Below are 12,030 nucleotides of genomic sequence, written 5' to 3'. Positions count from 1 at the left end.
CAGGTTAACTAAAAATTGATAAACGTTGTAAATGTAAATACATTTAAATTTATACTATACAATAATGTAGAAACTATACGACAAATTTTCGCGTGCGATAAATATACCGCTATTCGATTTAGTATTTTCATCGCTTTTGTTAGAACACGAAATGATGAAAACAAAAAAAAATCATTTTTCACTCAAAAGAACAAATCACCGCAGACCAATCAAGCAACATGGCGTAAAGACAAACTGCAAGCGAATGATGTATGCACAAGTTGTTTCGCTCCAAATTTCAAACGGCCTGACCTTGACCCTAAGTATGCCTTAGAAGCTGCTTACCATGCTTTCCATACAGATCACATTACTTAGGTTCTCACTTCCATGGTTATTCTCGATTGTGGTTTAGCATGTGTTTGGTCAAATATGCCTTTCGAGAAAATGAACATTTGCATTTGGAACATGAAAAATTTTAGTCTCCAGTATGGGTCAGCATGTGCTTCTTCAAACCCCAACTTTGAGAACAAGAATAGCTGCAATCGGAACACGAAAAAGGTTTTTCTCGACTATGGGTCAGCATGTGTCTCGTCAAATCTCCCTTTCGTGAAGATGAATATTTGCAGTCGGGACATGTAAAAGGTTTTTCTCTACTGTGAATCAGCATATGACTTGTCAAATCTGCCTTTCGAGAACATGAATATTTGCAGTTGGAACACGAAAAAGGTTTTTCTCCACTGTGGGTCAGCATGTGTTTCTTCAAATCTTCCTTTTGAGAACATAAATATCTGCAACCGGAACATGAAAAAGGTTTTTCTCCAGTGTGGGTCAACATGTGTCTCTTCAAACCCCCACTTTGAGAACAAGAAAAGCTGCAATCGGAACACGAAAAAGGTTTTTCTCGACTATGGGTCAGCATGTGTCTCGTCAAATCTCCCTTTCGTGAAAATGAATATTTACAGTCGGAACATGTAAAAGGTTTTTCTCTACTGTGAGTCAGCATATGACTTGTCAAATCTCCCTTTCGAGAACATGAATATTTGCAGTTGGAACACGAAAAAGGTTTTTCTCCACTGTGGGTCAGCATGTGTTTCTTCAAATCTTCCCTTTGAGAACATAAATAGCTGCAACCGGAACATGAAAAAGGTTTTTCTCCAGTGTGGGTCAACATGTGTCTCTTCAAATGTGCCTTTCGAGAAAATGAATACTTGCAGATGGAACACGAAAAGGGTTTTTCTCCAGTGTGGGTCAGCAAGTGCTTGTTCAAACACCCCCTTTGATAACATGAATATTTGCAAACGGAACAAGAAAAAAGTTTTTCTCCAGTGTGGGTTAGCATGTTCTTCTTCAAATATTCCTTCAAAGAACATGAATATTTGCAGTCGCAACATGAAAAAGGTTTATCTCTACTGTGCGTTAGCATATGAGTAGTCAAATGTTCCCTCTGAGAACATGAATATTTGCAGTCGGAACATGAAAAAGGTTTTCCTCCATTATGGGTACGCAAGTGAAGTTCTAAGTTTGCATTATAGAAGCAGGAGTAGTTACAATGAGGACAAGATAATAGTTTTTCAGTTTGTGTCTTCGGATCTGTTAATGAATCTGAAAAAGATTACGAATAAATCAATAGTGTAAGCACCGTTGATTCATAAAAATGAAAAAGAAATAGAATGCACGAATTTGTATTTACCTGTTGTCTGTGTTATTATTTGAAAGTGTTTTAGACATTCTTTTTTAATATCCGGCAGCTCTATGTCAATTCCCACATAAGGAATTCCCCCTCCGTATTCTTCTAGGGGTCCTGGCTCTACCTTGAAGATAGTCTCTATTTTAATATTACCTATAAAAATAAACAACAATGTAATCTGAAGACGAAGAGCGGGTTAAAATGATACAACAGTCGTCCCTTTCCCAGAGAGTTCTACAACAATTATTATAAAATAAATGTTTTATATGTGTCCAGTGTACCACTGCACAAATAAGCGTTTTTTTTTTAATGCCTAACCTTTTAGTACAAAGTACCAACCTAAATAGCAATCGCACTGGTCGGATGTCAGTGGCTTCACTACAGATATTATCAAAACTTATATTAAAAAGATTTTTAAGAAATTTTCGAGAAAATAAGATTATTCATTATTTTAAACATATTTAAAGATTCCTTATGAGCCCATGACTATTTGCGATTGGAACATGAAAAAGGTTTATCTCCACTGTGGGTCATGCGTTTCCTTTAATCTCCCATTCGAGAACATGATTTTTTGCAGTCGTCAAATGAAAACGGTTTTTCTTTAATGTGATTCAGCATGTGGTTCTTTAAATATACCTTCTGATAACATGAAAAATTGCAGTCTGAACATGATAAAGCTATGTACGCTCAAATGCGGTTCTACCATTGCCTTATAATTGGACGAATAGTTACAATGGGGACAAGCTAATCGTTTTTTCGTATCATGCTTGTCCAAGAAGCTGAATTAGTACAGATACTTACAAAGTAAATCGGCTTTACTTTGTAAAGCTTCATCTTCTTCTCGGGGTCTTGGTTCCTTCTTGATGGTAACAGCCTCCACATCAACACTACCTGGAAAAACAAAACAACAGTGTAGGTACAGTGATCATTTGCATGCCAATATGAACAATTCACCTCCAATAACTTCACAAAATACATTTCAAATTATTATGATTGCTCTCTTCCAGAGATCCTGAACATGACTTAATTTTTATTTTTAGAGAAAAGATTTACAATAAAAATATCATTAAATAACCATGTATATGTGTGAATTTGGATAAGACACTAAAGAAATAAGAAGAACCCCAGATGTCCGCTTCAGGGACCAATGTCCCGAGCAGGAAAACCGTTAGCTCTTGAGCTAAATTTTGAAATTTTGTTGTTTATGGCAGATGGAACAATGTTTTCTTGCAACACTGTTATGTGTTATTTCAATGTATAATACATGTAACTTATATCACGTACAAATAAGTTTAGTAATTTTCGGTAAGATAAGTAAAAACGAATAATACCAAACGACCTTACGTATGGCGAAAGAGGTTCTGAATTAGCGTATTATGCACTGCCTGCGATACATCTCAAAAAATAAATGGATTCAAAACATCGGAATTGAACATTTAGATTTTTGTACATATACAACCGAACTTACTGGCTGTGCGAGTATTCTCAGCATACCGCAAGCATTCCTTCTTTACATCTGGGAGGTCGACATCTCTATCCGTATAGGGTATTTCACCCCCGACTCCTTCCTGGTGCCCTGGTTCCGACTTGATGAAAACAGTATCTGAATATAATAGATCCATGACACTGCTGAGGTGACGATCGGTAATTGGATAAAGGCCAAAGAAACATACCTGAAAAGGAATATTTTTATGAAAGAACTTAAAATTGCGTGAGCTTTGCATATTTTGTATATTACAAACATTTGTCCTAATTGAAATTGTGACCTTGAAGTTAAATCTTTTGAGAACAGTTAAGACACTTGTCGGATTACAATAAATAAGCACGTATTGCAGTGTATTGGATCCGCCATACCATTTTTAATTAAAAATCTGCAATCCATATGCGTTATAATTTGAATCAAAGTCTTGAAAATACTAAAAATAAGTAGACGTCAAATTGACAATACGTTCCTCAAACAAAAGCTAAGTGAATTCCCTTGGGCCAAACTTGCCGATTGGCGCAAGTTAAGCTAGTTTACATTTAAAACGCTGCAATTTTGCACAGTGCAGCATTTGAGCAAACCGTAGTCTAAATTAAGGAAGAGTGGCCGCTTGGTTTGATTTGGAATAAGAGCCGCTGTCAAAATGAATACCTACCGTGATTAATACTCGTGTAGAAAAAAGTCAGCATTAAAACTTACCAGTAACTATCACAAGCTTGTGATGATACATATAACTGCCAGGGTAAAAATAGTGCAAGATTATTTTACTATAAATGGAAACAGGGTGAAACTATTTGCAGTGAAGTACAATGCATCAACCAGTTTAATATAAAAATTAATAGTCAGTGTTGCCCATTAGATTGTTAAAAATCCTTAATCGGGCACCTTGGTACGAACTACATGGAATTTCGCAATTCCTAAACGGGCAAGCACTTCTGGGCATTCCGAAATTTGTTTTTTAATTACGTCAGTGAATATAATATGGCAAATAGTCCGTGCTGTTTTGTAACCGTTTTGCTTTTTTATGTGTCTGCTGTCAGATGTGTAAAGTAAGTTGTGCGTTTTTTTACCTCGATTAAAGTGAAGTCCTGCAAAAAGTTTGGTTATTACTAAGTTTACAAGATTGATTTGTTAAACATTTTCGAAGATTATTGTCACTGTTTTTTTTTCCGGAAAAAATACTGTAATGTAGGAATTTTTATTTTAAACTTAAATTATTAGAACTACTTTGCAATTAACTGCTGACAGAAAATCGATCGCTCATATAACGTAACCATTTTCGCAGCTTTTTTGGTTGGTAGATAATATTTTAAGTAATTATTTTACAATTACCAAAGAATAATTGCGTATTCTCAGTTTCCGTTGGATTTAAAATCATAGGTAGTAAGTAACACAATGTACTACGGGAATAATATTAGGTTTTTCAAGCAATTCGAGTTATTTTTGACGTTTCTCCGAATTGGGAATCGATTTACGTTTTCGAGTGAATTTTGATTGTCTCGGACTGGGTGATGATTTTTGACAGAATCGTGTTTTACGTCGTAATGAATCGATATTTTACGATGATCAAAAAGATCGAGTTAATTAATCATCGATGATTCTTCGATTGTGCCCTACGCTGTACTGTAATCAAATAATAGAAATAAGCTTCATAATCTATGACTAATTATTATCTTTGTTACTTACATCACCTATATTTGACGTATACCTAACCTTATATTTGGAGACAGTAGACACGTGCTCACGTGAGTGATTTATTTATACATGCATATGCTATGCTATCGTCACCTGCCAATCGTATCGTCCTGTTTTTCTGAACTATAATTATACATAATTTTTCTTTCCCTGTTTAACCCACGCAGTTAAATTTATAATTCCATCCTTTGACAGTTATTGGTAAGTTCTAATGCTGATATTTTCTACACAAGTATTCAGCATAATCAAATGCGGAACTGCGCTGTGGCTGAGGCGACCATGCTTAACTTACATGACTTACACCAATCGGTACACGTAAGTTAGGAAATCCATTATTTTACATTCTGTTTGAGAAACTTTTAAATATCAATTTGACGTAGAAGTACCTTTTAATGGATTTGTATTTCGAAGTTTTCGATTAAAATAATCACAATTTCAAAAATATACGGAATACTTGGTTGTACCGATATTTATGAAAAGCCGGTCGAATATACCGATTGTGTCATTTGTTATAGAGATGTAGATGAAGACGGCATCAGATTACTTTAATAATAATAATAATATTTAGATGATTTGTATAGCGCCGTTTTTGCGCAAAATCACCCCAAGGGCGCTGAATAAATATTTAATACATTTATACAATGATCTTTGTTATTACTAACTATATATGAAGATAATATACAGGACCATACTTACCTGGTAGGTCACTTGGGATTAACACTTAATTAACATAAATAAATTGTTTATCAGCGAAATTTAGAAACGGGATTTAGGACATTATTGGGCATTTGGATATAATAGGACTTTCTGTCGGGAATGGTAAATATATTTTAACGGTACGACAGCTTAAAAATGTAAGTTTTTAGTTTAGACCTGAATTCTGTTGGACTTTTTATGGATCTTAGTTCCGGAGGGAGATGCTCCGAAAGCGCAATCACCAAACTTAGTATTTGGCTTGCGCTTAGGTTCTATCAGTCTGCCTACAGCTGCTGATGTTGCTGATCTAAGAGTTGACTGCCTCAGACCAGTGTTTTCCGGGACGCATAGATCAGAGATGTAGGGTCCATTTCATTGATGGATTTAATCTTACTATTGATGACGATTCTGTCAATCGTTTTCAATTGTCTTAACTTAAATGTCTACTCAGTCAAAATTAATATCTCTGTTCCAATTATTTACTAACACTAATTATTTGTTTATACAAAATATTCTAACCTGCATAAAATTTTCAAAGTTCATCAAATAAGAGTTGCGTTATTGATACAACATTCTTTTTCCTGCAGTTTCAGGTGTATTTTTGGGAATAAACCTATTCCATAACCGTAACACAGTCTTGCCATGGATCTACTAAATCCAGAGAGTGTTTCCATCAAGATGGAACCAGGGCCCCAGGAAGAAGACGGAGGTGAAATGCCGAGTATGGATTGTGGCCTCCCAGATGTAAAGAAGGAATGTTTACAGTACGCGGAGTGTACTCTCACAGCCAGTAAGTTGCATTGCATATGTAAAAATGTAGAATAAAAAAAAGTTATATTCAAAATCCATTAACAGGTCAGGTATTTGCTGATTGTTTCCCAGGAATGGCGTGATTTTTCAGTTTTGCATTTATTAATATTTTATTTTCTTTTTAATCTGACGATTTTAAGTAAAACAATAAATTGTGCAATACGATCAATTGTTTTGAATACGTTATAAAAGAATAATAACAGAATGTGATCCGTGATTAATTTTGAAATAAATAAATAAACTTGAATTTACTTCGAAAGTGTTAATTAGTGTAGGTCATAAATTTACTTTTCCACATAATGTGAAATCATGAAAACTATTTTTTTCAACGAAAATAGGTAAGCAAATGTTTTTTAGACTGTAAAATAAATCGGTTTAAAGTTTGGAAGGGCCAAGACAGCTTTTTCAACTAATATTTTTGAATCTTGTGATATATTTTACAACATTTTGTAAGGCATAAGGCAACTTCTCGGTCACTGAACCAATGTCTAGTCTGTACTCGTTTGTTTTAATGTTGCAAACAAAACACCGCCGGTACGATGTTTGTCTCTTTGTGTTAAAGACAATAATATAAATAATAAACTTAACATAATAAAGCATGAATTCATAAACTTAACATAATAAAATGAAAGAAATTCTTTCAAATCTGAATGTTTATAAACATAAAATAATATCGAGTTGTTAATAATCTCCGGTTACTGGCGCCCCAAAACTAGATCAAGATAATGGGTACCCTGTGGTGTAAACAAACACACACCAAATGCGTGTGTAGCGACAAGCGACCGCAACGTGACCAATACACAGGCAAGCTCAAACGCAACTGCTGTGTGGCATATCTTTCGTTAAGAGATTCCTGTGAGATACTAGTTACAAAAACAGCTTATAAGTTTAAAACCCTCAAGTAAGTGTTGACAAAGCATCAGGTAAATGGAAAATCTTTTTACTTTGGTCTTCAATCAGCAAATAAAAGTTTATTTATTTATTTATTAAACGCCATAAAAGGCTTTTACAATAATGTGATACATGAGATTATAAGTACACAGTGGTACATAGGCGAATATTAGTGTTACATTTAAGAACACAACAATATGTATACAAAACGACATTGAATGTGATACAGCTGAAATTTTCTTAAGGCATAGAATTCTACAATAATAGAAAACACTTCATTTAAACAGGATAAAATATACAGAAAAGGTGACTTGCCAACAGATATAATCTAGCAAAATATTATAGTAGCGCAAATAGTAGTGAGTTTATTGTTACAATCAAATTTATCTCCACTTGGACACTATGGCCGGAGTGTATGGCAAAAACACGAGTTACACATAAAGTCATCCACGCTCCGGGCCTGCAAATGTAGCCAGCCGTCCACTAGGCCAGAATTCTCCAGCCGCACAATAGGCGTTAATAAGTTTGTTCACCCAGTCTTATTTTGAGGTACTTTGGTATTTACCTCATTGTATTTTTCAGGAAACTGCCAAAATACAACAAAAATTCAACTCACGTTATTTTGGGATACAATGTAAGATGCATTAAAAACACATTAAATATCGATTAAAACATTATTTCTCTAGATTTGTAAAACTCCGTACAGAGTAATCTCAAGAGTAGCTAGTACTTCCTTCCTGAAGCGGACATCGGGGGTCTTTGTTATTTCCTAAATTAAGCTGTTTGCCTTTTATCCAAATTCCCGCCTCTGCAGGGTAAATCAATGGTATCTTTATTCAGGCACTTTTTTTTAAATAAGAAAAGATTTTATCATTCACTCTTTCGGAGAGGGATGACTGTTATTTCTGATGTACGTATTTTTGTTTGGTTTTACTAGGTGACGTAAAAGTGGAGACTGTTACCTGCAATGTAGAACCAAGACCACGAGAAGAAGATGGAGAGGGAATTCCCTATGTGGAAACTCACAAAGAACTTACGGATGTTAAAAAAGAATGCCTAAAACACGTTCAAAGAATTACCCAGACAACAGGTAAATAACGAATCGTGCTTTTTTATTTCGTTTTTGTGAACGGTGCTTAAACGTATAGATTTATATGTAAACTTTTTTCAGATCCATTTACAGATCTAACGGCACACCCTGAAAAACTATTATCTTCTTTCCCATTGTAACTAAAACAAAATCTCTCTGAGAGGGTGATCGTAATATTTCGAAATGTATTTTGTAAAGTTATTCGAGTTGTATTGTTCGTCTTGGAATGCAAATGATCACTGTCACTACTGTTGTTTTGTTTTCCCAGGTAGTACTAATGTGGAGACTGTTACCATCAAGACGGAACGAGGAACCCGAGAAGCAGATGAAGGAGAAATTCCTTCTATGGAAATTGACATAGACCTGCCGGATATTAAAAATGAATGCCTTAAACGCCCTCAAAGAATTACTTACACAACAGGTATTCGTGCTTTTTATTTAATACATTTTTATGAACCAACGGTACTTTCAATTATACCTTTATTCGTTATCTTTTGCAGACACATTGACCGATTTGAAGACACATTCTGCGGAAAAACCATTCTTCTGTCCCCATTGTAACTACGCCTGCTCTTATAAATCTAAGTTAGAAGGTCACTTGCGCACCCATACTGGAGAAAAACCTTTTTCATGTTCTGAGTGCAACTATTCATGTTCTCAAAAGGGATATTTAAGGATTCACATGATGACCCACAGTAAAGAAAAACCTTTTTCATGTTCTGAGTGCAACTATTCATGTTCTTATAAGAGTAATTTGATAAGACACGTGCTTATCCACAGTGGAGAAAAAACCTTTTCATGTTGCGTCTGCAATTATTCATGTTCTCAGAAGGGATCTTTAAGGAGTCACATGATGACCCACAGTATAGAAAAACCTTTTTCATGTTCCGAGTGCAACTATTCATGTTTTCATAAGACTTATTTGACAAATCACATGCTTACCCACAGTGGAGAAAAACCTTTTATATGTTCCAACTGCAACTATTCATGTTCTCGAAAGAGAGCTTTGACGATACACATGCTGACTCACAGTGGAGAAAAACCTTTTTCATGTTCTGAGTGCAACTATTCATGTTCTCAAAGAGGTAATTTGACGAAACACATGCTGACTCACAGTGGAAAAAAACGTTTTTCATGTTCCGAGTGCAAGTATTCATGTTCTCAAAGATGTAATTGGACGAGACACATGCTGACTCACAGTAGAGAAAAGCCTTTTTCATGTTCTGAGTGCAACTATTCATGTTCTCGAAGGGATTATTTGAAGATACACATGCTGACTCACAGTGGAGAAAAACCTTTTTCATGTTCAGAGTGTGACTATGCATGTTGTCAACAGGGTAACCTGAAGGCACACATGCTGACTCACAGTGGAGAAAAACCTTTTTCATGTTCCCTGTGCAACTATGCGTGTTATCAAAAGTGGCAACTAAAGATCCACATGCTGACTCCTCACAGTGGGGAAAAACCTTTTAAGTGTTCCGTATGCAACTATGCATGTTATCGAAAGAGCGACCTAACGAGCCACATGCTGACTCACAGTGGAGAAAAACCTTTTTCATGTTCCGTGTGCAAATATGCAAGTTGTCAAAAGGGTCAGCTGAAGACACACATGCTGACTCGCAGTGGAGAAAAACCTTTTTCATGTTCCCTGTGCAACAATGCTTGTTATCGAAAGGGTCAACTTAAGATCCACATGCTGACTCACAGTCGAGAAAAACCTCTTTCATGTTCCTTGTGCAACTATGCATGTTATCACAAGAGCAACCTAACGAACCACATGCTGACTCACAGTGGAGGAAAACATTTTTCATGTTCCGTGTGAAAATTTTCATCTTAGCGAAACGCCCATCTAAAGACCCACTTGCTGACATAGTGGCGAAAAACCTGTTTTATTTTCTATAAGTCCACATATTAATGTTTTAAAAGTCAATCTGAAGCGCATGCTGACTCACTGCGGAGAAAAACTTTTTTTTGTTCCTTGTTCATCTATGGATGTTCTCAAAAAGCACATCAAAAAGCCACATGCTGACTCACAGTTGCGACACATCTTTTTCATTTTCCAAGTGCACATATTTAATTTCTAGGAAAGGCCATCTTACCTCTATATAAGATATATATTGGTCATTACATGGATCACATGCTGACTCACAGCAGAGAAAAACAATTTTTCTTGTTCCGAGTGCAACTATGCAAGTTATCAACAGTGTACCTTGAAGAGAAACATGCTGACTCACAGCTAAGAAAACACTTTTTCGTTTTCTGGCTGCAATTATTCATGTTCTCAAAAGAGAGATTTGAAAAAATACCTGCACACTTACAGTGAAGACTAGTTTGTTTCATATGAAATTATGCATTTTCTCGAAGAGACTCTTTGACTGGCCCCTATTTTTGTTCTTTGTGTTAACATTCATCTTCACGAAAACTATTTACACAATAAATTTTAGTTGTAGATATGATTTGTTTCACTAGAGAGTTTCCAGTAAATATAATGTGTATCATTTGTAATATTCAAAATATGTATTACCTTTCGATTTCTTTAAATTTGTTCTGAATCGAATTGTAAAGGATTTGATTATTTTTTAGAACTTAAATTATTTATTTTTTTATTGAATATATAAACACATTACAATAATTTACAAATGTAGATATTTCGAGGCTGATTGCGAAAAAAATAGACATTTTTAACAAAAAATTGCCCAACTCAATTGAGAAATTATTTCTCGTGTTTGAGTTGGGGAGTGTTGTGAGTCATTATGGTTTACAGGTTGTTAAATTTCACTAGTTGATGTAGCTAAAAATTAACAAATAGCCATAAAACTAGATGATAAATTTGATTATACTATATAATTAAGAAAATAAGAAATTTAATTAAGCGTGGTACACACGCAAAGCTCACATCAAAAGTTAATGTACAGCGCATCATCTTTTCTACCGACACACGACGCTATCAAATATTTCTTCCTATGGTAGTAGAGGGGGTCAGTTGAATTCGAGAGCGGCCGAGGAACATAATTTCATCTCTCAAAGTGACAACTTAACTTACTGACAGCTTGAGCACGTCTTTTATGTTTCTAAATTTACTAGCACACATGACGATATGAGCTAACATAATAAATAAGAAATGCATTATTAGGCTGCTTATGTCATGGCTGTCAAAGGGAACACGGAACTTAGTTGGTAGCTCCGTAATTAAAATGACCCCCTCTCCTTTTTACGGCGGAGAGGGGGACGCATAACTTTTCAAATATCGCGTCGGGAGCGGTTACGTAAAATAAATTCGGTTAGCGAAGTTCAGAACCACACTTATAGCGCGTTATCTTTTTACGTGTGTCGGGTCTGTATGGGATTGTATGGCGAGCGCTATTGTGCTTTATATTATCTGTTGATGTGAGCTTTGCGTGTGTACCAGGCTTAACAAACTAAAAAATAAAAAAAATATAACTTAAATAATATAATAGTTATTAAACTTAGAAAAAAATAAGATATAAAAATGTACTTATAAGGTACGAAATAATAGTAGGTAGGTACAGTACTGGTAGTAAATTGTTCAAAGACCGAGCTGGCAATCTTGTATGAAATGGGTACTTAATAAAATGCAACAACAATAAACGCATATTAGCACATATTAGGAAGCGGATAATATAACTTTAGAGGATATGTATTTTTTTGTTTTAAATATTAAATTTTGTTTATATATAT

At 35.0% G+C, this 12,030-nt stretch overlaps 2 protein-coding genes across 2 annotated transcripts; one reads left to right on the top strand and one right to left on the bottom strand.

Annotated features, from left to right (window-relative positions):
- Positions 1-350: 350 nt before the first annotated feature.
- On the bottom strand, positions 351-3,983 carry LOC149415811 (uncharacterized). Its single transcript, XM_089641713.1, has 6 exons — positions 3,849-3,983; positions 3,135-3,339; positions 2,468-2,557; positions 1,670-1,819; positions 1,483-1,581; positions 351-412 (listed from the first exon to the last, which is right to left on the bottom strand). Exons 2-6 carry the CDS (start codon positions 3,286-3,288, stop codon positions 351-353), a joined length of 555 nt encoding a protein of 184 aa, XP_089497839.1. The 5' UTR covers positions 3,289-3,339; positions 3,849-3,983.
- Positions 3,984-4,996: 1,013 nt separating this feature from the next.
- On the top strand, positions 4,997-10,687 carry LOC149415810 (uncharacterized). Its single transcript, XM_089641800.1, has 5 exons — positions 4,997-5,045; positions 6,128-6,330; positions 8,179-8,282; positions 8,600-8,752; positions 8,832-10,687. The coding sequence occupies exons 2-4, from the start codon at positions 6,183-6,185 to the stop codon at positions 8,690-8,692; spliced, it is 345 nt and encodes a 114-aa protein (XP_089497926.1). The 5' UTR covers positions 4,997-5,045; positions 6,128-6,182; the 3' UTR covers positions 8,693-8,752; positions 8,832-10,687.
- The last annotated feature ends 1,343 nt before the right edge of the window (positions 10,688-12,030 follow it).

The sequence above is a fragment of the Hesperophylax consimilis genome, chromosome 17, assembly GCF_061612785.1.
Source record: "Hesperophylax consimilis isolate HC1 chromosome 17, BYU_Hcon_1.0, whole genome shotgun sequence".
In the NCBI taxonomy this organism is placed as follows: domain Eukaryota; kingdom Metazoa; phylum Arthropoda; class Insecta; order Trichoptera; family Limnephilidae; genus Hesperophylax; species Hesperophylax consimilis.
The sequence above is the reverse complement of the archived record's forward strand: the minus strand, read 5'-3'. Positions and strand labels throughout refer to the sequence as shown.